This window comes from Camelus ferus, chromosome 8, assembly GCF_009834535.1.
Source record: "Camelus ferus isolate YT-003-E chromosome 8, BCGSAC_Cfer_1.0, whole genome shotgun sequence".
Taxonomy (NCBI): Eukaryota; Metazoa; Chordata; class Mammalia; order Artiodactyla; family Camelidae; genus Camelus; species Camelus ferus.
The window spans coordinates 7,281,362-7,306,745 of NC_045703.1; the positions used below are offsets into that span (position 1 = coordinate 7,281,362).

The 25,384-nt window shown below is 37.7% G+C and overlaps 1 protein-coding gene across 2 annotated transcripts; it reads right to left on the reverse strand.

Annotated features, from left to right (window-relative positions):
* Positions 1-516: 516 nt before the first annotated feature.
* LGSN (lengsin, lens protein with glutamine synthetase domain) lies at positions 517-24,926 on the reverse strand. Of its 2 annotated transcripts, none has more exons than XM_032484431.1 (5): positions 24,562-24,926; positions 13,310-13,439; positions 11,311-11,508; positions 4,908-5,074; positions 517-2,180 (listed from the first exon to the last, which is right to left on the reverse strand). In XM_032484431.1, the coding sequence occupies exons 2-5, from the start codon at positions 13,398-13,400 to the stop codon at positions 981-983; spliced, it is 1,656 nt and encodes a 551-aa protein (XP_032340322.1). In that variant the 5' UTR covers positions 13,401-13,439; positions 24,562-24,926; the 3' UTR covers positions 517-980. The 2 variants fall into 2 exon arrangements, with proteins under 2 accessions (XP_032340322.1, XP_032340323.1); XM_032484432.1 differs by lacking the exon at positions 24,562-24,926 and adding an exon at positions 24,188-24,264.
* Positions 24,927-25,384: the final 458 nt, after the last annotated feature.

Here is a 25,384-nt window from a genome sequence, read left to right on the forward strand (position 1 = left end):
GAATTTCCTCCCCAAAAGAAGCTAAACTTTACTGATAGTTACAATATTGTCTCTTTCAAACATCTGGAACATTTAATATTCTCTGGAGAGATATCAACTTCTGTGGGCAGGAGAATAAGTAATTTAAGTACAGTTTTAGCTGGAAACATTGCCCTGGCTATCAAGATATTTGTCCTCACACCCCGCAAAGCACGAAAGTTATCTTTGAACTCTCCAGTCTGAGAGAGCGAAGCAGAGTGCCCACGCACCCTCCGCGTTTCCACTGACTCTGGGTTTCATGGATTGGGTTTCTATATGAGACACTGTTTAAACATTTTCATTACTTTAAAATATTTGACCTTATTGTTCCCAGCTCAAAGTCTATTTCTTGTGGATTTGTTTCTTGCAGACATCATTCCTTGAAGTTGCTAGGCCTTTCAGGAACAAGAAGAGACATATGTGGAAACTTCTGCTAACTTATCATCATGATATATTTTTGTAAAAGCTATTTAACTCATTTAGAAAGAACGCAATGGTGATTGCAAAATAGATCCTCAATATGCCTTAATTAGTGAGATGATATTAGCAAGTATTTTTTTCCCTGACACTCACACCCTATGTGTATAATTGAAATTATTTCTTCAGCTTCTTTTTTCAGTCATTTAAAATTTTCTAATTCTTAAGCCTTTTTATTATGTGAATATATTTGTTGCCCCCCCGAAACCTGAATATTTCTATCTAGGCCAATATACGCGAGGCAATGACCACTGACCGACAAGACCTGGTAGGTTTGCACATCACAGCTGCACCACAACTTTATTGTTTGTTTGTCATCAGAATCCGCTCAGCAGCCCCACTTCATCTGTTACATATTCCATGGGGACAAAAAAGAGAGCGTACATGTGTAGTCTTGTTGTTATAAAAATCCAGTATTTTCTTTCCAGTAGATCAGCTAGGTAAGTCACTATCACATCGCTAAAGGAATGGTTAAGGTTTCCACTCTAAATAAAGTACTCTAAGAATTTATTTCTCTCAGCATCTGTTTCTTCATTTTCCAACTCATATTTCTTCATGGCAACAAAATATCGAATGAAAGTTTCTCCTAGAGCCTGTCTCAGGCATTGATCTTCCTCCAGGGCCATGAGGGCATCTTCCAGTTTCAAAGGGATCTCAGAAGGTTTTGGTTGATGGAGGTCTGTGCTGTCCTCTGGACCAGCGAACACACCGTCAGTGCTCTGAAGTCCATCCAAGCCTGCAGCAACAGTGGCGGCCAGCACGAGGTAAGGATTTGCCGTGGCTGAGCCCAGTTTATTTTCTATCCTGGTGCCCTTCTCACCATGACACTTGATATTAAAAGCACAGCTGTTGTCGTTGTACCCCCACGTTGTAGGCACACTCTCCTTCTGCTCTCTACTCTCCTTGGAATAGCGCTTCCGACAGCTGACAGCGGGAGCCATCAAGCAGCTGAGAGCAGCTGAGTGCTTCAAGAGTCCTGCCAACCATTTCTCCCCAGTGATCGTGAGCTGCTCAATCCCAGAACTGCTACAGAACATGTTTTTCTTCCCATCAAGATCCCAGAGACTATGAGACAAAATTCCTGAGTTGCAGAATCCAGTCTCAATGAAAAAGCTGGCGATGTAATTGTATTTCCTTGCCACCTCTTTGACACCTGTTCTGAGGGTAAATGCGTTATCAGCTGAACTGATGCCAAATTCCGGCAGAAAACAGATTTCCATCTGGCCCGGTCTGGTAGAGGAGGAAAAGCTCTCAACATTGGCTCCAGTGTGATACAAACCATCAACAAGTTCCTGAATGAAGGGCTGGTCGTGATTATTCAGCAGTGTGGAAGCAGGAAGAGATATGGTCTTGGAATTGATAATTTCAGGCACACCAAAAATGCAAAAATCATAGATGAAGGCAGAGAACAGGGAAAAGCCAAAGTCCTGCAGCTGGCTCAGCTGCCTCTTTGCAATATGCCTTGGAGAGGTCAGCAGAGGCTCGCCAGTCACAGTGAATGTGTCACATATCACCCTTGCCGTTCTCTCTGCCCATGGCAAAACTCTAAAGGTCGATAACTCTGGCATCAGGACTATGTCACTGTTAAAACATGTTGCTCTTATGTGATCTACTTCATTGTCCTTAGGACTTGGTATCAATTCAAGATAACCTCGTGGCATGTAAACACCATGGATCACTTTTTCCTAAAGAAGTTAAAGAATAGAGCAATCAGATTTTGAAATGTGAAAACAAAGAGATGGAGGAGGTTGACTGGATAAAGAAGTTGTAGCAAATTTATACAATGGAATACTATTCAGTCATAAAAAATGACAACATAATGCCATTTGCAGCAACATGGATGTCCCCAGAGAATGTCATTCTAAGTGAAGGAAGCCGGAAAGAGAAAGAAAAATACCATATGAGATCACTCAAATGTGGAATCTAAAAAAAAAAAAAAAAAAAAGAAGAAGACAAATGAACTTAAATACAAAACAGATACAGACTCACAGGCATAGAATACAGACTTGTAGTGACCAGGGGGAGGGAAGAGGGAAGGGACAGACTGGGAGTTTGAGATTTATAGATACTGACAGGTATATATAGAATAGATAAAGAAGTTTATACTGTATAGCTCAGGGAAATATATTCAAGATCTTGTAGTAGCTCACAGTAAAAAAGAATATGAAAATGAACATATGTATACTTATGTATGACTGAAAAATTGTGCTGTACACCAGAAATTGACATAACATTGTAAACTGATTATAACTGAATTAAAAATAAATAAATTTTAAAAAATGTTTTTAAATAGAGGAGGGGGAGCAGTAGGAGAGCCTTCCTAATGAGAAAAAGATGTTTAACATCTGTTGGTTAACACTAGCTTAATATCAGATAAATTTTAAATCATTTAAAATAAAGCCCCTGAAGGTAATTTACAAACACATCTTAATAGTCAGCCTTGAAGGCTTTATGTGCTCATAGATTTGAAAACAGCAGTCATAAATAAAAGGTATAATGATAAAGAAAATGTCTTCATAGCTAATAACAAAGGTAAAGTGTCATGGAATTACTTGAAATGTCATAACCAAAAAGACTTTTTAAAGCACTTTTATCATACAACATAGTTGCTAATACTCAAGGCTTTATTTTGGCTTATTCCATTGTAATCCCCATTGTTAACTGACTCTTCAAAGTCTACGGTCAAGAATGCTCGTTCCTTCTCAGAGAGCTGGCTGTGGTCACATGTAGGACACACAGGGCAGAGGAGCGGGGTCTTCTGACCACAGCCCTTCCCTCTTTATTCACCTTTACCGCCCACTAAAGAAACACAACCTCACAGACTCGCAGAGTCCCAGAAACCTTGCCCATGCATGTGGACCTGTATCTCCAAAATTATAGTTTCCAAAATGTTACAGCCTTCGAGTCAGCATGACCCGGGTGTCTCCAAACCTAACTTTCAGCCCAAGCTCTTGTATTAATTGCCTGTGTGAAGTTGGGCAGGTCACTGAACTATCGGCCTCAGCTTCCACACCTGTGAAATAAAAGTGCTGGACTAGGTGGCTGCTGGGACACTTTCCAGCCATATACCTCTCGGGGCCAATGGATTTGGTTTTTTATTTAACTTTTGCTATGTACCAGACAGCAAGAAATTAATAAGGTTATACATTTGAACAGATAAATTTAAAAATTTCTAGAAATTGTGTAATAAGAACATTAATAAGCTTTCATGTGTTGAAGTTTACATTAATGGGTGGAGAAAAAGCTGACTACAAAGTTTGGTTCCCATGATGTCAGGGACATCATAAGGTTAATAAAACACTAGCATTCTACAAGCCAAATTGGCTTGGGTACCAAGGAGGGGCTGGTGCTAGCAGAAGCAATCTACTGACCCACTCTTTTGCATTTGGCAGTGAACCACTACACTTCACTTCCCACCATCTCTATACATTTCAAATGCCATATTACCTGCCTGATCCAAGTCTGCTTTTGCCAGTAACTAAGTTGCACAAGTAAAGCACTATTCAGTGCCTACTCAATTTTTCAACTCACTCAAGGACCTGTATATATAAACTTTGTGTCCTTTGTGTGTGTGTATATGCAGGCAGATCTAAAGAATTTTTTCAGTAACAAATTTGTCTTTTGAAATTTTTTAAAAAGCATTTTGAAGATGCCCAGTTTTTCCCAATGTAAAGCAAATGAGAAGAATTACAATTTAATATTGAATAAGTAATATATATTTAAGAAATAATCTTAGAGGAGGCTTAATTTTTACACTTTTGTATGTAATACTTCCTGATGTTCCTTCCCAAGAAATGATGCTTTAGTAACACAATAAATCAGTTATTAAAATAAACCCATGACATAAGCTGAAAAAAATCTCAGAAAGTCTCAAAAAATATCCAAAAATACAATATTCCTTGATATTACTGTTCTTGAGAACTTAATAACATTCATTAAGTCATCCAACAACAATAAGGTATTTTCTTATCAGAATTCGAAGCTGAAAGGGGTATGCTTTTTACTCAGCAAATTCTATTTAATCTTTTTTTTTCCTTTTATATTTGCTTCTGAGTCTTCTGTAATTTTCTCATATAAAACAAACTATAATCTTCATAATTACAGTAAGAGAAAAAAGATAATTCTGTGGAGTGAAATTATTCAAGGCAGAAGGACTAAAATTACCAACGAGTCTTAATTAGTTTTGTATTCCTATTGGGTCAATGAATTGATGTTTGGGAGCTGAAAATACATGCTCAGCTCCTTGGGGAACAATAATGTGTTTGGGGAGGGACAAGGGAAGAAATAAGAGAAATGATTGACTTTCAGCTTGAATTGCCATATAGATTATGATAAAATAAGAAAGAGTATTAAGGACCATTTGCTTGCTAACAGTCATGAAATTACATCCAATCTTTACTCGCAGAACTCACTTGGAAAAAGTGTGCGGGGATGCTCTTAGACCTGGACACACCGTGGAGGTCTGTCGCCTCAAATCGCACAAACTGAAGGTGATTTTTGGCCATCTCCTGTTTGATGTGCTTCATTCTAGAGGAGAGTTGAGGTGCAGTAGGCATTTGGGTGCTGTCATTGGAGTCATCTGGAAAATAAAAAATTGTCTAAACCATTAGATCATGATGCACTGACAAACCATAGGAGGCCAGAGAACAGTGAATTACTCATTACAATCAAAAGCGTCATATTTTTGTGCCATTGGCTTAGAGTTGGAAATCTTACCCTTCTTACTCTGCCTTTACCATATTCCCAAGAACACTGTCTCTAAACAGCCTAGTCCATGCTTGGGACTAGGTGAAATTAACATTATTTGCATAAGTATGTAACAATATCACGTGTAAGTACTTACTGAAAATGCCTTTGCTTATGGAAATTAGAATATATTTGAATAACCCGACAGCTTTGGCACCATGTAAGGCTCTATATAGATGACTATCATTGAAAAGACTTCGAGCTTCATAAACTAACTGGTGTCACCTAAATTAAAAGCTCCTGCATGATTAAAGGCAAAATTATTTGTTAGTTTTTGTTTATTGTCTGTGGGTTTGCTTTTTTGTTTTCTGTTTTGTTTTGTTTGCCAGAAGGGCTTTATACCTTTAGAGTGGCATCTGAATCTAAGACATCTACATCTCTTTGTCAAATTGTAAATTTGCATAAAAGAGCAAAGAAAAGTATTTTTCAAGAATGAGAGTGTAGGAGATGAAAAATCTAGACTAAATGCCCAATTTTAAAAATTAGAAAACTAAAAATAAATGTTCATGTCTTTTAAGAGAGCCTAAAAATCGAAAACTGCAGAATTAGAAGAGATTTTGGAGATAAATTATAATTTAAACAACTCATCAGCATGAGTACCAGAGAAGTATAATGGGGTTTCCTGAACCACGTTTTCAGTCCATTGCCAAAATTGAAACTAGAATGCAGACCCTTTGATTCCCCATGGGTAGCTCATTACCACAAAATGACTGAATATATCTAGAGCATACAGAAGAACCGGGCATACAGGACACATCATCAATGTTCGCTACTGTCTGAACTTTTAGGAGAGGAAGCAGATGGTAGTGATTCAGCACAAGCACTGAAGCTCATCTCTCTCCCTCCAAATCCTGCCTTTGCCTTGGTAACTTTCTTATCTCAGCTTTCTTATGTGCCTCAGCTTTCTCACTGACGCAGTATTAGCTACTTCACAGGCTTGTGATGATAATTAAACAGTTATTTAACAGTTCCTGGAAGACAGTAAGCACCATCTCAATGCTTCTTAAATGCACAAGGTGAGCACAATTACTCTAACCCTGTAACGGCACCATGATCGTGTCTGAATCTAAACACCCATTGATCTGTCACATCATTGATGTTGAGCAGCTGGAAGTTTAAAGTGATGTCTGAGTATTCTTTTCTAAGATATGATTAGGCTTTAAAAACATACAGATTTAACAGTTTAAAAAAATAGAGTAAGTAGATTTTAAGTACATGAAGCATGTGGAAAACAAATTACTGGTTCTACCTGTGCAAACATATTAGAGACGCTGTCCTGTCACTGATACACTCACTGACACATGCTGCTGAGGCTCCAAGGCTTTATAATCACCTTCCATTTAGACAAACAACTAAGCTGTAGCAACCACAGTGTTTCACCCTAAATTAGCAGTTGCCCTCTTCCCAACCTATTCTGAAGTATTGGGTGTTCTGCCCAAGATGAATAACTCTCCTTAAAGAAAAAAAATGTATAGGCATTTCAAAATATAGACATTTTCAGATAATCTTCTAAACACAATAAGCAATCACATGTAAGCTATAAATACATTAACAACATGAAAAATCAGAGACATCTCCTATTAAAGGAATAAAGTTGTTTTATTGGTTCACCAATAATATGATCATAGGTAATCATATTAGTTCTTTGCCTTATCTGTATCTTCTAAAGTGTCTACAATGTGTGATTTTGAAATAAGGAAAATGTTTATCCACTCAAATTATGTATATATTGGTTGCCACACACTATTTATGTATCCAGGAAACTGTAAGAAAAAGCCCTGCCCTTAGAGAGCTTTATATTATTGAGCGAGGGAACGATAGACAGTAAACATGCCATCAGATGTAAAGGTGAGATCATTTACCATAATGAAAGTGCTGGGGCAAAAAAACCAATCACCTGAAGTACCAGTTCTATGAGAGTTTATCACAAGGTGGACAGGTCCAACCACAGGTTCATTCTAAGATCACCAAGTTGCACTATGTCTGGACAGCAAGTGTATATACTAGTTTGCTCAGGCTCCCGTAATGAATGCTGCAGGCTTAGACAGAAATTTACTTTCTTACAGCTCTGGAGGGTGGAAGTCCAAGATCAAGGTGCCAGCAGGTTGGTTTCTTCAGAAGGCCTCTCTCCTGGGCTTGTGGATGGCCACCTTCTTCACACGGCCTTCCCTCCTTGTGCGTGTGTTTCGTGATCTCCTCTTCTTACAGGGACACCAGTCATGTTGGCTTAGGGCCCACCCTACAGATCTCATTCAACACTAGGTACCTCTTTTAAAACTCCATCTCTAAACACAGTCGTATTGTGAGGTACTAGGGGATTAGGACTTCAACATATCAATTTTGAGGAGACACAATTCAGGCCATCATACATCAACCAGTTTCCATTTTCTTCAGGGCCCTTATCGCCGTCGGCCGCACTATAGTTACACGTTCACCGCCCGTCTTCCCCGCTTGCGGGTCAGCTCGCCAGGAGAGGAGCGCTTACTTACTTACTTACTGACCGCTGAGTCCTCAGTACCCGTAGCAGTACGGCTATGTCATAGACATGACTCACTATTCCTTTAATAATTCAATAATTAATTAAGGCATCCTGTGTGATTTGACCTTGTCTAGTTAAAAAGTAAAAACTGGCATCACATATGTTGCTGTGTATCCTAAGTATTGATTTTCATTTAAAAGTTCAATTTGTCACCAAATATGAGGACCTTATCCAATTCTAATTTCATTTTTAAGGTACCAACTAACCTGAATCGTCTGAATTTCTTTTCTTCAAATAAATCACACTTGGTAGCTGCAAGTGGGCCTTTTGGCCAGCCCTCCCCAGATGCACGGGAACAGCAGGCAGGCAGCTGGCAGTTCAGGGCTCACTTGCTGTTCTGACACTTGGCTCCTGGGAGTTGCTCTCCATTCCCATCCCCTCAGAGCTCTAATAAATTAAATCAATGTGCTTTTATAGAGAAGGTTTTACTGCTGTGAGCGTTTAGGGGGAAAAATACAAAAACATTAAAAAAAAAAAATCCAAGCAAGCATTGAGGCTCTCTAGCCAGCAAAGGCCTTGGGGAGACATCCGTGTTCAGTGACAGCGAGGGCACATTTCAGTTACAGAGGGCGAGCTGTGGTCACTTACAAAGGCAGGTGGAAGGGGCCTCTGGGCTCTCAGAAAACTAATTTCAAAAAAGGAAAAGTGCCTGAGAGTCCACGTTCAGCACACGGAGCACGCGCCTGGGGTGGGCTGCACGCCCCTCTCCTTCACCTTCCTGGCCGCTCTGAGAGCCACCCTGTGACTGCAGGTGGGTTGCCCCACCCTTTGGCCACATCACACTAGCCCAGCAGCGCTGGAAAGCTCAGGTGTCAGAATAGCCTGGTATAAAAGCCGGGGCAGAAACAAAACCAGTAAGAAGTGGGTGTGGGGGAAGCTTTCTTTGGAAAAAAAAATACATTATTTTTTAAAATTCAGAGTAGCTATTGCAGAGAAGAAAATACTGTGTTTGAAGAAATTCCTTACATTTATTTTGGGGGTTGCTTTTTATATTTATTTTGAAATTACGTATTGGCGGTTTGTTTGGAGTTTTAAACTTTTTGATACTTCAGGCCTGTGGAAAACTCAATCTAGCCCCGGGCCACAGAGGGAGATTCTGAGTTAACCAAGTTGAGTCAATGAATAGTTGTACCCATCCTCCTAGCCGTAGTCAACTGGTACAGAGTGAGCTCATGACACAGTTCCTTCCTCAAGGTATTTTGACGTGAGACTAAAAAGTGGTAAATTCCATTTCTCTCTTATGGCTGAAACTATACAAAACAAAGGCCAAAAGCTATGGAGAAGCCAATGTGACCAGGAGATGTTTTCTCATTAGTCTTCCCAGTGTTTGGAAACTTTTTTGAATGAGTTGACACTTAGATAACAGAAAATTTTATATAAAAGTCTTGAGTTCAATCTTCTCTTGAAAAAAACTAGATTTGGCAACACTGGGTAGATACTTCTTCACAGTAACCATTGGCCGGAGCTCTGAGGTGGCCTCAAATGGGGAATGCATCTTCTAATTCATGGGTTGGCAAATGTTTTCTGTAGAGGGTCAGATAGTGAACACTTGCAGCTTTGCAAGTCCACATGGTCTTCTGTTGTAATGATGCAACTCTGCCATCATAGCACAAAAGCAGCTGTCGAAGATCCACAAACTTTATTTACTAAGACTGGCCAGTAAGCTGAACTTGGCCCCTGGCAGTAGTTTATCATCCTCTGCTCTAGTTCCCACACGGCCAGCACTCACCACTTTCTTACACCAGCTCACCTCGCTCATCGGTATTATCTGCCCAGCCCCTGTGGCATCTGTATGGAGAGTCCCTGATGCCTGGAGGCTGTCAGTGCTGTGCTCTTTACATCATGGAGAAATTCACGAAGCCAAAGCATAGAGAAATGTAAAGAGATAAGAGAAGGTGCGAATTCGCCCCGCAAAGATAGTCACACCGTAAAGCCTAGAACCTGTAGAGTCTGTTGAACTGCAGGGCAGAAGGGGCTTTGCAGACGTGATTAAGGTTATGGACCTTAAAGCAAGGATGTTGTCTTGGATTATTCAGGTGAGTCCTTAAGAGCAGAGAACCTTCTCCAGCTGTAGGCAGAAAGGAGGTGTGGAAGAAGGGAATTCAGAGAGATTCCAAACACAAGAAGGATTTGAGGCACTGCCGGCTCTGAGACAGAACAAGAGGCTTTGAAGAGCTAAGTTAGCAGCCAGCAAAGAAACAGAAATATCAGCTCTACAACTGAAAAAATCCCTGAAGTCTTCCAACAATCTGAATGAACTTGGAAGCGAATTGTTCCCTAGGGTCTCCAGCTAAGAATGGAGATGGCCAACACCTTGATTTTGGCCTTGCCGTACTTGAAGCAGAGAAATCAGCCAGACTTCTGACATACGGCACTGTGAGATAACGAGTTGTGTTCTTGATGCTAAATTTGTGGTACTGTGTTACGGGGGCAATGGAAAACTAATATACCTGGAGTCCCAATCGTATTCAGTCTTAGGCTCCACCTCCTCCTTAGGCCCTGTGTGTGCTACAGAATTTCACCTTGCCCAGAGACAGCTCTGGCCTTTCCCCTTGGCCCTGGGAGGTCATCGCTAAGCCCTTGGGTCGTCCTGTCTGACAAGAGAGTCCTGTGTCTTTGTTTTCCTTGCGCCGCTGGCCACACTAGGAAATCTAGCAAAGCCATTTATTATCAAGTCATGTGGCATCAACTTGACCCTAGTGGGGGCTGGAGATTGAGGTCAGCCCTGGGGCCCACTGACTGTGGAACTCCAACAGACTCCTCACAGCGAGGCTCGGGTGAGCTTCCCTGGTTGGCAGCACTCTGCTTATATTGTCACATGTCATTGCCAGGAAAACCATGCTGTCCAGGACTTCACTGGGAAAGGACAAGAGGGAGATCCATGCTTAGAATTTTTGTGGACTCTTCATCATGAATCTCTTCCCTTGATTGACTTTAATCTGTATTTTTCCCTTGCAATAAACCAAAGCCTTAAGGATAATGGCATTCAGTGAGTTCTGTGAGTCCCTGTAGCCAATTTATCAGAGCTAAGGTTAGTCTTAGGGAACTCCCAGTCCTGAAATTGGTGTCAGAAGCGAAGGTAGCCTGGTGAACATCGTACCTCTAACTTCACACTCTACTATATTTCTACCTTTCCAAACCTTGTTTATTGAATCTTTTTATCATGAGTTCCCTTGTGGAATTAAATAACTTTCTAAACTGGTTTCTATCACTTGGATCCCAGAGACTTCTAACCAATACACTCATAGGCCAAAATAGCTGTATCACTACTGATAACTCAGAAATTTAGAACAACAGAACTTCACTCTTAGAAAAGACTTGAGAGGTCACCCACTGCAACGCCTCCATCTTCCAGCTTAGAGGATAAAGAAAACTGTAAGACATTTTATAAATGATTGGTGTATACATTACTTTAAGTATTCTGACTCCCAGGCTGGCATTCCTCAACAAACATCGCATTATCACTAAGTCAAATACTAATTTGGGATTAGTGGCTAGAGCCATTTACCAGTTCATCCCAGAGACCTTACCAGGAGAGCTGGAGTTTGAGTGAAATTCACCATCAGGAGCACAGACTGATGTTGCAAGGGGCAATGGTTTTATCAGTATTGTGGGATCTTTGGAGTCCTTGTCATCTTGTGGCAAAAGAGATTCAGCAGAGCCAGGTTCCATGACTAGTTTACTAGTATCCCCCAATTTGTGGCACACCATTTGGTTTCTGATCTTTCCTGTAGAAATAAAGAAAAAATGTTAAGGTCTTCAGCCCATCTTTTGATTAGGTTGTTTATTTACTTTTTGATATTGAGTTGCATGAGGTGTTTGTCTGTTTTGCAAATTAACCATTTATTGGTCGCATTGTCTGCAAATATTTTCTCCCCATCTGTAAGATGTCTTTTCATTTTATTGATGATTTCCTTTGTTGTGCAAAAGCTTTTAAGTTTGATTAGATACCTTTTGTTTATTTTTGCTTTTATTTCTTTTGTCTTGAGAGACCGATCTAAGAAAATATTGCTATAATTTATGCACCGAAATGTTTTGCCAATGTTCTCTTAGGAGTTTTAAGGTATCGTGTCTTATATTTAGGTCTTTAAACTACTTTGAGTTTATTTTTGTATGTGGTGTGAGGGAGTGTTCTAATTTCACTGATTTACATGAGGCTGTAACACCACTTGGGTGAGGTTCCCAACACCACTTGCTGAAGAGACTGTCTTTTCTCTATTGTATATTCTTGCCCCCTTTGTCAAAGACTAATTCACTACAGGGGTCTGGGTTTATTTCTGGGCTCTCTATTTTGTTCCGTTTATCTATATTTTTTGTGCCAGTACCATGCTGTTTTGATTACTGTAGCTTTGTAATATAGTCTGAAATTTAGAAGAGTTATGCCTCCTGCTTTGTTCTTTTTCCCCTCAGTATTACTTTGGCAATTCTGGGTGTTTTGTATTTCCTTATAAATTTTAGCATTATTTGTTCTAGATCTGTGAAAAACTTCATGAGTAATTTGATAGAGATTGCATTAAATCTGTAGATTGCTTTGGGCAGTATGGCCATTTTAACAAAATGAAGTAGACTTTCTCCAGAGAAAACATATATATGGCCAACAGATACATGAATAGATGCTCAACATCACTAGTTATTAGGGAAATGCAAATCAAAACCACAAGGAAGTATTCAACCTCACACCGGTCAGAATGGCTATCATCAAAAGTCTATAAATAATAAATGCTGGTGAAGATGTGGAAAAAATTGAACCCTCCTCACTGTTGGTGGGAATGTAAATCAGTGCAGCCACTATGGAAAACAGTATGGAGGTTCCTTAAGAAACTGAAAATAGACTTACCATATAACTCAGCAATCCCACTCCTGGGCATAAATCCAGGAAAGATAAAAACTCTAATTTGAAAAGGTACATGCACCTCAGTGTTCACAGAAGCACTATTTACAAGAGCCAAGTAATGGAAACAACCCAAATGTCCATCAGTAGATGATTGCTTTAAGAAGCGGTGGCATATATGTACAATAGAATATAATTCAGCCATAAAAAATGAAACATTGCTGTTGCAGCAACAAGGATAGACCTAGAAATTATCATACTGAGTGAAGCAGGTCAGACAAAGAAAGACAAATATCATATGATATTACTTATACATGGAATCTGAAAAATAATACAAATGAATCTATGTAAGTTTGATCCACACCTTTATTGTGGCCTCCATCAGTAATGACTTTTGTACTCACTCTCAGAGCAGAAATATGCTTCTCTTCTTACTCACATATTCTTTCTACTGTGAAATCTTGTTTCCCCACTACTATTACTCTAGTATCCTATTTCCCCCTTTAAATTTTAAATATTTTGATTAATTTTATATATTTATATTCTAAGCCTATATTTACCATCTTTTATGTTACCCATGTAGGGGTATATTTTATTTCTTTTTTGTTTCTCCCATAGAAGAATAGAAAAATGTTTTATGAAAAGGAAAACCAAACAGAGACTGTCATTGACCACACATTCTTGAGGAATCAAGATACCTTTTGAGTCAGATGTGTCCATTTCTCCTATTTCAGTTGAAAAAGCATGTAGTTTTGTGACTTTCTTTCTTGTCCTTTTTAATTTACTCATCTTGCTGGCTTTAGTCTCATTACTTTCATCTCTTGTGTCCTGTAATAATGAATAAATAAATGTCAAATAACAGATCATGCATACAACTAAATTTGGATGTCAAGAAAGAATGATGATTGGATAGCTAAATTTTAAAATGACATAGGAGACTTTTAAAACAAGGTAAATTTTGTCATTTCCAAATCCACTTGAATAATTCAAAATTAAGAAGCTCAACATTTTACTGACAGGATGGATTTCCTGTATTTCCTTTTATATATGGTACAGAAAATATCACAAAATAAATTAAGATCTTGCCCAAGTAGTCAAGGTTTCTAGCTTTATTTTTTGTTACTCTGGGAGTAAGAATTTTATATTGTTTATTGTTAAATAATTTCACCAAACCCATTTTAAATTAAAGAGTCCTTTTTTAAATTTCTTTTTTAGAAAGCAACTTTAAAATATCTAATGTTTTTGACCAGAGGCAGTATCTGAGGAATTAGATTCTCTTCTCTCTTTATCTTTAACCTTATCCTAATTGAATCAAAATTTACTTCAAAAAAGAATTTGCATTCCTAAAATGCTATTCTGTGACAGTTTTTTTTTTAAATATATGTAAAACAATGTTATGCTCAAGCTATTTTATAGCTTGGGAAAACCTAAAGAAAGAAAAACATTTTAAAACAAAATAACCTAACTTCATCACTCTAGTTATAATCTTTGACAGGATCCCTTGACAGACTTGTCAAGGGCTATTCCCCATGTGGAGCTGAACAGTGAGGCCTGGGCTGAGGGTGGAGAGCTCTGGTGTCTGTCTCTACTCCAGCAGTGGACAGAATCAGCACTGCAGTCCTGGGACACAACTGAAAAAAATAATAGCTTTTCAAAAAATAAAAAGCTGACACTAATTTTTTTCTGTTTATCCACTTTTAGTTTTAATTCACCAAATTAATGTTTATCAGGATCAATTAATTTTACACAAATGGCTTGATACTTTATACACCTTTTAATGTATTGACTACAGATTCTGTTGCTTTAAGTTGTGTTTAGGTGTCATTACTTCTAACAAATCAACTTTTCTGATTTTTTTAATGAGGTATAATTGACTTACAAAATTATATTCATTTTTGGTATACAACACAGCAATTCAATAATTTTATACATTACACTTCATACAAAGTTATTATAAAATATTGACTATGTTCCTTGTGCTGTAAATTACATCCTTGTATCTTATTTATTTCATGCTTTGTAGTTTGTACCTCTTTATCTTCTACTCCTATTTCACCCACCACACCCCAACATCTCTCCCCTTTGGTAGTTTGTTCTCTTTATCTGTGAGTCTGTTTGTATTGTTACGTTTGTTCATTTGTTTTATTTTTTAGATTCCATATATAAGTGAAAACATATGGTGTTTGCCTTTTTATGTCTCAATTTATTTCACTAAGGATAAAACAGCATATGTATTTATACAGTGGAATATTATTCAACCATGAAAAAGAATAAAGTTTTGCCATTTGTAACAACTTGGATGGACCTGGAGGGAGTTAGGCTAATACTGGTATTTTTAATTTTTTTTTTTTTTTTTTTTTGCAAACTCCTAATAGTGATTTGAAAGGAGAGGATCAGGGTCAAAATCTATATTCTAAAATTTTTTGAGCTATTTTCCTTCTGAAAAGCAATTTCTGAAAGTTTCCAATCTGGAGGCAAGTCATAAATACATGTCCAGAGTGGTTGCTGGCAAACAGCTTTACCCATCTGTCAACTTAATTCAATTTCTGAGGGCTAAAAGAGTAAAAATGAATTTAACTTTCTTGTGTTTATATGTAATTATAATACATTGTTACTGTTGCTACCATGATTTTAAAAAGATATGTTTTATGGGATAAAGCCTTTGTGTGATTTTAAAGTTTCACTTCTTAGAAAATAGTGGTCTCTTACAGATAATCTTATATATGGATCATATGATATTTATTGCAAAATATAATCATTTATTTTTTCTAGTTGTTTATAATTTAATTCAAATATTTGTTTAAATTTTCCTAATGCACTTTGGATAGGATTCTGACAGTGATATACTAGCCTTGTATATATTCACCATTTCTAAAATTGCACTGCCAGAAATGTATATTATGTAATTATAATTTTGGTAAATATTTTTAATATATTCATGTCTCTGGTAATATTTACGGAGTCTTGTTTAGAAGATGAAATACTTGGCCAGTTACATAAATATCAAAGGAGACTGAGCAGAGTGACTTTTGTATTAGTTCAAGTCATTACAGATTGAAGACAGATAAAATGAGACAAATTCAAGATTTCTTCTGGGTTCAAACTCACATTGCAACTAAATAACAATGTTAAAATTGAGTAGTCTTGTCAGGGACATTGCCTTAGCATAACCCTCAGGGTATTAGACTCTTCATTCTGCAAATAAGAAAAGTGAGACCCAGAGTAATTTGCCCAAGGCCACAGAAGTGAATGGAAAGAAGAGAGTCCAAGCAGGCCTTCTGATTCCTGAATGCCAGAGACTCAAGCCCAGAGAAAGTTTATTTTAGTAGAATCCACCTGCTTCTGTATAAACCAGACCAAAAGGGAAAGCTTATTAAGATAAAACAAGAGCAATTTATCTAATTCCTAACCTGAGAATTTCACCAATAAAAACCCTAGAACTAAGTCATAGTATGTGCCTCTGACTCCAAAATAGATGCTCAAATTTTTTTCTCAAGTGAAGAATATATTTAGTTCAGTCTTTTGCTTTTCTATATATACTAAGGCGATCAGAGTGTAGATAGAGCTCTAATAGCCAAAACAAATTCAGTGGACCCCCAGTTTATCCCACGTCCAGTAGAGTATTTTTATGCTCCTTAATCTCTCAAGTATGTTTAGTTACAACGTGAATGATGTTTCATTAAAAAAAGAAATCTTCTAGCCAAGATTCATGTGATTTGAGGTCTAATTCCGACTTTTCCGCTAAGTAGCAAGTCACTTGGGCCTTGATATTTTTATCTGTAAGCACACTACAAATGCAAGTCCTACCCCACCAGTGTATTAACATTTGAAAAGTATTTTTAAAATCAAGCAATGTTTAATATCTCACTTAATACTCACAACAATATCCAGGGAACATTTATTATTACCTACATTTTGCCAGGCCAGAAACAGGTTCACTGGGGTTAAATGATTTGTTCAAGAAAGCATAGGAATTATTTGGGGAGCTTCCCACATCATCACAGCAGACAGTTGAACTAGATGAAATGCCACTTCAATTTTATAATATAATCTGTGTGACTCATAAAAACTTGTTCACTCAACTTCCTCAATTATGTATTATTTTACAACTATATAGGTTTTAAAAATAACTCTTTCCTGAGTAAGTCACCATCAGCTTAAACTGCATCAGTCCAAATAATGAGGACTCTGGATAAGGCAAAGTCAAAGACATAAGCAAAAATAAAACATGATCCCTTTCATAAAGAATCTTACAATCCAGTACAGGCAATAAAATATTGCTATGGAAGTTGCAGGCTTCCATGTTGTAAAGAAAGAAATATAGTTAGGTTACCCTAGTTCAGGGACAGCAAACTCAAATACTAAGCAGATAACAAAGAGACACAGTGGGCTGGTTGGTGAACACCAGAGCTGACACCCTTCCCAGGAAGGGGCCAGCATGTGACTCTAGCCAATCGCTGCCATAACAAAATGGGGCCCCAGTGATGCCAGTTTTCCACATTTCCAAGGAATGCCAGAAATCTGGATTTTTATTTGAAATGTTATGATTTTTAAATGTTGATAATCAATCTAAAATATAAAGTAGGTAATAAGAAAATAAAATGTCTCAACTCCCATATAGCCAGATCTCAAAAAGACTGGAATGCTGTTCAGAATAAGCAGCAGGGCTAGAAGGCCCCTGGGCGCAATGGTGGTAGCAGTGACCACCCACCTTTTCCCCAGGAGTGGTATCTAATAAGGTGCTGAGACGCGATGATCAAAATATTTGACTGTTAGTACAGATACTAAAAATAACAGACGCTTTTATTTTACCTACTACGGATCAGATCTCTTCTAAATGCTCTGCATCTAGTCTCAAAACAACCTGTTGAGATAGATACATTATTATCTCCATTTTAGAGATGAGTGAAGCTGAGTCAAAGAAAGACTAGCCCAAATCACACATCTAGGATTTGGCGCCAGAGCACAGGTGCTTAACGCATCCTTAATGAATGCTGTCGGTCAGAATGCCCTGGAATCATTGTTGGGGTGCTGGGAAGCCAGGGCAGTGTTCTTGAGGGTCCCTGTAGGTCCAGGTGTTAACTCTTTAGTTGATGGGTTATGGAGAAGTCTAAGGGCCCCCAAAAAACAGTAGGACAGCTAGAGAAGTTCAGAGGGTTGGGAATATTCAAGGGACTTTTGTCAGCAGCCGTTCAGCAACCAGTTTAGAAATATTTATCAAGTAGTTGGAATTACAGTTGCAGCTGACAGATCTGGTAGTGCCATCACATTGGACAAGCTGTGCTGGGTGTGTAGTAAGTACTAACTAGATGTTAGTCATCATTGTCTTCAGCAGGCACCATGCATTATTGGGTGGGAAGGGGTGTCTCTGCTGGGCAGATGCCTTGTTCTAGATAAACTTATGAGCCCTTAATTCATGGGAAGTGACTTCCATTCACTCAGACTCCAATCTCTTCCTTATCTAAGCATCTCTAGACTTTGAACATAGTAAACCAGGGGACCCTCTCACAGAGGTGAGGGTAGGTCAGCTCATCTGAGGGTTCTCAGAGGGAGTGGTGTGACCCACACACTGGTGCTTGTACTCCACAGTACTGCTGTTAAACAGACAGATTCTCTTATAAATAGAATCTTCAGATAGCCAGGGAAGCTAGGCCAAGCTTAAACAGAAGAGGAGACACCTTAACTGAAGACAGAAAGAGGTGAATAAACCAGGTTGGAAAAACCATGACTATAAGCACAGATATGTATAAATGTGCAAATCTAATTCATGCTTAATTTAGACAATCTCAAAATTCTACTGCAACAGATTGATTCTGATTTCTTTTGACATTTCCACCAGTGAAGATTTTCCCACTTCAGAAATGTTTCTACCATCATTCTATAAGCTGGCTTCAGTTCATACTCATGTATGGTCTTAAAGAATGTTTTATATTACCAATTACTTTCATAATTCTTATTTTTCTCATTACAGTATTTCTTTTTGAAAGTTGTTTACATGGCTTTATATAAGTTTGTCATTTTGCTTTTCAATTCAGCGGCTCATCAAATTAACTAAAGGGTTTAACCTAAAGGATTGTGCCAAGCATTAAATTTAGACCTAATTTGACTAATAAGTTTCTTTCCAATAAAGTACCCAGTATTCTAAATATCACTGATTCTATTCATTTACTTTTAATTTTCTCTAATAGTTACCTTTTTAATGTCTATACTTTAAAAACTTTTGTGTTAACTCCTGTATACTGGTTATAGTCTGGAGTAAAACCATTAATGTATTTACCACATGCTCTGATTTTGTCAAGTGAGGGAAGGCATGTAAAAAAGGGTCAGTGACTATCCAATTTAAAAGAATACATCAAAGAGAAAAGAATTTCAGTTTCCTTAAAGTGCATTCTTCAAAGAAAAAGGGAAGAAAATGTATTCAAAGTATTTGCAGAAAAGATAATTCACAGACCACATCACAGACTTACATCTGCTAATCTAATATCCACACCTGTTAACCAATATCCCTGCTTCTAGCAACTTGGTCTAAGAAAATAATCCAACATATGTAAATTTATATGCATGTTCAGGGCCACCTTTGTTGTAACAGTGAAAAACTGAAAGCAGCATAAAGTAGGAAGAGTTAAGTAAACATTGTGATAATTCTGTTCAGTGATTCACTAGATGAAGCAACTAAACAGTTTACTAATTGTGATGAAGGAGACAATGAGTTATTTGAACAGGCTACAAAGTTTAATAAGGGATCTACTTTGACTAGGGAGTTCAGAAAATTGATCATCTTTGAATGGGATGGCTACAGCAAATCATCCAGGGGGTGAATTTTGAGCTGTGACCAGAAGAGTAGATAGCTATCTCTCTAAGATAGGCTAGATAATTAATAAGAGCCTAGGCAAGATGGAAAAAAATGTGGGCAAGAGGAATGGTAGAACTAGTTTTGTATATATTCTGGTTTTTGAAGCTAAAAAAAAAAAAAAAACAAAAACAAAAAAAACAAAAAAACCAGAATGAAGGGCCGCAAATGGCAAAGTAGCCTTTCTTATGGGTGAGTTGTATTCCATTATATACGTGTATGTTTCATCTTCATTATCTATTCAACTATTGACATGCACTTAGGATGCTTCCATGTCTTGGCAATTATAAATAACGTTGCTGTTAATAGCAAGGTGTATGTATCTTTTTGAATTAATTCTTATTTTGTGGTTGGCTTTATTCCTTTGTTAACTATGTACGTTTAAAAAGCTAAAGCTCTAAACATTCTTAGAAACAATGAACAGTACATGCATGTAAATTAAAAAATATTTGTGCAGTGAAAAAAAAGTGCTATCAAGCCATGAAAGACATGAAAAAAAACTGAAAAGACATATTACTAAATGAAAGAAGCCAGTCTGAAAAGGCTACAAACTGTATGATTCCAACCAAATGACATTCTGGAAAAGGCACAGCTACAGAAACAATAAAAAGATCCTGGTTTCCAGGGGTTTGGGGAGAGGGAGGGAGGGAGGAATGAATAGATGGAGCACAGGGGATTTTTAGGGCAATAAAATTACTCTGTATGATACTATAGTGGTGGCTACATGTCATTATGCATTTGTCAAAGCCCATAGAATGTATAACATTAACATTGAAACCTAATGTAAACTACAGAATTTGGTTGATAATAATGTGCCCATGTTGGTTCATCGATTGTACCAAATATGTCACACTGATGACGGATGTTGAGGGTAGGGGAGTATATATGTGGGGGTAGGGAGGGCTATGTGGGAACTCTGTATTTTCTGCTCAATTCTGCTATAAATCTGAAACTGCTCTAAAGAAAAATAAAGCCTATTTAAAATTTTTTTAAAAAAGAAAAAATAACTAGCTTTGTATAGAGCGATAAGATTATGTGTGAAAGTGACCAGCTACAGAGCCCAGAGAGGTTGGTTAAGGCTGGATTACACAAGGCTTCAGAGAATACTGACTTGAATTTTTCCTGAAGGTGATGGGAAATTGTGGAAGTATTCTAAGCAGAAAAAACAAGAGCAAAGTTGTGATTTTGAGAAGTGATGGGAGTGGTCTGTAGGGTGGGTAGAAGAATGGTAACACTGAATGCAGAGTACAGCTGGAAATGACTCTGGTAACCTAAGTGGCAAAAGATTGCAAATGGAAGCTCTCACTTTGGGTTTCCTCTTAGAAAACTCAGTGTTCTGTAAAATAATTTTCAATATAATTAAAGTAGATTTCTCTCATTTACATACTTTTTAATCTCCAAACTGAAAGGCCGTGATTAGTTTAGCCCAAGTATCAAGACTCCTTAAGTGATAAGGTTATATTTAGGTGCCTCTTGTGGAATTAATAACCCTTGCAGCCATAAACCAAGGAACAACTTAGACCCCCAATATCCACCTGGGCAATCTAGGGTAGAAATTACAGTGATCTGAGCTAGGATAATGGCTGTGGAGATGGGAGGGAAGTGAGTATACTATAGGTAGAGTCAGGAGATAGATTTGGCAGATTGGTGATTGATTTGATATAGGAAGCAAAGGGGACAGAAGGGTCAAAGATAACAGTCAGGTTTCTGACCAGGAAACCCAAATGAGGAGGAGAACTGAGAGAGGTACATGGAATCTGAGATAACTGTGTCATCTGGAGGTACCCAGCAAACATTAGCCATATGGGTCAGAACCTAAAAGATACAAAGAAAACAAACAAACAAAAGCCCTGACAATGGCTGGAATCATCCCAAAAAAGAGCAGAGATTGAAAAAATAAGAGGACTAAGATAAAATAGAGAATAATAATATTTAATGATTAAATGTAGAAATTGAATCCCAGAGAGAAGTCAGAGAACAAATGACAATAAGGGAAAAGCTGGGACAAGATGGTTACATTGACCTCAAAAGATAAAAACTATTAAAAGAAGGGAGCAACCAAGAGGCCATGCTACTGAAATGATAAATAAGGTTAGGATTAAAACTTGTCCATTGTGTTTTGCAACCAAGTAACCGGGTCACTAGACTCCTTGATAAGAGCAATTTCAGTGGAAGAATGTGAACAGCAACCAGACTGCAGTAAATTGAGGAGGAACGAGAGGTGTTTAGTTCAGGGTCCGCACACAATTAGTGAGCATGCCTGAAATGTGTCCCCTGCTACCAAGTGGTGACAGTCGGGAAATACAACTCAAAAGTATAAAGAGAGTAAGACAGAGAGTTGGGCCAATGGAAAAGTGTGTATGTTCAAGAAAAGTGTATGTTGCTTTTAGAAAGAAAAGAGTTACAAATATTTAAATGCTTAATGAAAGGAGTCAATAAAGAAGAGGATGTGAAAAGAGGAGGAAAAAGATAAAGCAAGATCTCTGAAAGGGCAAAAACAGGTGGGAACAAGAGCTGAAATGAAGGAATTAACTTTAATATATCTCCTTCTACAAGAGGAATAGGAGACTGATAGAAGGTTAAAAACAGAAAATATGGAGAAAAAGGAGAATTAGGGAGAAAAAGAAGGGAATTGTTAACATTTAATGAATGCTTTTCAAATGACATAATCTCAATAAGATTAATTGCACCTAAAAAGTGACAGTGATCTTTCTTACCCATTCTCGAGATGCTCAGACAGTAAGGACAGGGAAAACTAAAGATATAAGGAGAATGGAAGTGGTGTGACATAGTCATAGCAGAGAATGAGAAAGACCCAACTTAGGAAACAAAAATGCTGACTGCTCCATGGGAACTGAGGACTTGAAAGTTTTAGTGGCACCAATCAGCAGAGATAGATTATTTTTCTCCAGCAAATCTCTGTTGCAGTTGTGAAAAATACAGGTTTGTGGTTTTGTGAGGATACAAACTCAGGAAGACAATGACAAACACAAGTTGAGGATATTGGCAAGTAAGAGACCAAAATAATAAAACATGAAATACACGATAGATATAATAAGAAGTGAGATTAGGAGACACTGACAAGCAGAGCTTAGTCAGGGCTTGGAGAGTCCTAAAAAGTGCCATTTTGGGTATCTTTGTACTTAATATATAGACTAGAATAGAATGAGAATTGAATATTTTCTAATAAATGAATGAATGAATGGCAACCAAGGCCTACCATGTTGAAATATAAGGCCAAAAAGGACATTTGACTCAGATCTTCCCTTCATAAATAATTCCAAACGAGATTTCTTTGACTATCCAAGAGGACTTGACAGTAACCCAATAGGTCAATATAATCGAAACAGCTTTCCTAAATAAATTATTACATGGATTCATTCAAAGTTTTCTGAAGAAGGGCTTAGGGAAAGAGAAGCTTCTGCTGGTGACAAATGGCTCCACAAGGACTCTGCATCCTTACCCCATTAATTTCACCTTTACTTCAGGATTTTTTTCACTCTATTTTTCCTCGAAACCACTCCTTGTCTCCTGGGTTATGATTACTCCCTTCAAAACACGGGCAGAATCTTATTCCCTGTGCTTCCTCACAGCATGTCTAAAGCATGCTAGTATTTGAAGAGAATTTTCTAAACATTAAATAACAATATGAAAGAAAATAAAGAGAATACAGAGACATTAGCAAGAACCAAGTTTACAAAATATTCACTTTCTATAGTCCTGGTAGTTGACTGTGTTTGTACGTTGTGATTTGTTTTGTGTCTTACTCAAGACCCTGCCCAGAGTAGCCTCCTTTTTAGTTATCTGGCTCACCAGATAATTAAGCATGGCTGGGAGCTGATTTAAAAACTTAGAGACTTCTTTATGGTCTACTAAGTGATTCATTCCTTCCCCCAAGACGTTTTTGCAATCACTTTAGTTTTACACTAAATCTGAGAGTCCCTGAGATCATTATGCACAAGGACCCAAAGGGCCATCATATCCAAACTTACAGAAAATGAGATCGTTCTACAAAGATACTACCCACAGATCTACTTAGTCTAAAAACTAGACCTTCTTCTGTATATTTTTAAAGAACTTCAATCCTTAAACTGTATTGCATTTTAGGAGGCTTCTTCTGAATACATGGAATCTCTGGGGAATTTTGTTGTAATTTGTTTTTTTATCACAAATGTAATAATCCGCATTTCAAAATTCAAAGGTACAGCAACTCAGAAAGTAAAATGGAAAACTAAAAAAAAAGTCCTTTGTTTTTCCTTTACCTTTAGATTTTTGAAAAGTAAACATTTTCAGAAAGAGTTGTTTCTTGTTACTATGAATAATTATTGCAATAGCTCATTTCCTACTGTAAGTTCTATTTTAATATTATTTCTAGTAAAGATTGAATTTGTCAATACTGGTTGGTACCAGATACATTTTTAAATATATCAAAAATAGAAATTGAAGAGGATGGATAAATACATTCATATTCTTTGTTGACAAGTGATACCACTCTAATGTGTATGAAATCCATTCATTTATTCAACAAGTAAGAATGCCTAATATAGACCAGTCTGGATCTGGATGCTCTAAGAGAAATAAAAATGAATTACTTATTGTTCCATGACACATAAATATAATACATGGTAAAAAGGCTAATGAGTCTGTGTTATATGAATGAAAAGTGCACTACTAGAACCATTTTCTTGCTCAGGCAGCTGAATCTTTGAAAGATATAGTAACTCACCAGACTTCACACCTGGAAAGTAGCAGAATCCAAATATGTTGTTTGAAATTCTTTTTCATTTCTTCATGCTGCTTACAAACTTTACAGGCACCAAAATATTGAAAACTAAAGATGTTGTCGTTAAGAATACTAAATACTGAATAGTTTTATACATAAAGTGGCAAGAAATTTGAGTCCTGTTTTAAAACTGCACATTTCAACCTATGCGTTCAGTAGCATCTCTGTCCTTTGAGGTGAAACTAATCTCAGGTAGAAAATACAGATGAATTTCTTGGAAGCTACACAGAATCAGAATTTTACTTGATATAGATACAGTGGGCTAAAAATGGTATGGGCTAATTAGAAGGGTGTGAGTTTCTCAGCCTCAAGCATACCTGTGGAGAGGTCAGTCAAATGTCAGGGATGACCCACGTGGTCTCCAGTTCCACCACCATAGATGCTCGACCACTTGTCAAATAAAATAACCTAGATACTATTCCACCTACTTTCCCCACATCCACCCGAGAATTATTGAGAAACTATCATGAAAAAAAGCCTCTGTGTGAGAGAAGTGCTGTAATAGAGAACAAACCTCACTCCACATAGGATATGTTTCTTTAGTTTTAACCACCGTGCCCTGTTTTTTAGGCTCAGTCTTGCCAGCTCTGCACCTTTTGTGAAACAATGTTGCCTTTAGCCTGAAATATACAGGAGAGCCTATTCTTGGGGCTCTGACCTTTAAGGATGTCAGCACTTCTGCACTTCTGCAGAGATGGCAAGTTGCAAAACAGAGAATAACCATTGTTTTGTTGGAGGTTTACAGGGACACCTGACCTGGGTCACATGGACAGCTTCAGCAACAAAGACCTCCTGCAGCAAGAAGTTTGCAAAAACCAGCCACACCCGCATCCCTGTTTTCCTGTATAGAAAGGAGCCTGTATTCTGACTGGAGTAGGGTGGTTATGCAAGACATTAGTCTGCCGTCCTCTCAGTCTGCCGGGCTTTCTGAATAAAGTCACTATTCCTTGCCCTAACACCTCATCTCCCGATTTATTGGCCTGTCGTGCGGTGAGCAGAACGAGTTTGGGCTCGGTAAAGTGTCACAATGTAAATGATGTGACTGTTCCCGAAGTGAAGAGACCTTGCTTCCATTCCCAACAAAATGGCAAAATAAGCAACAGCAACACCAAACCCAGCGCAGATCTCAACTTTGGGGGA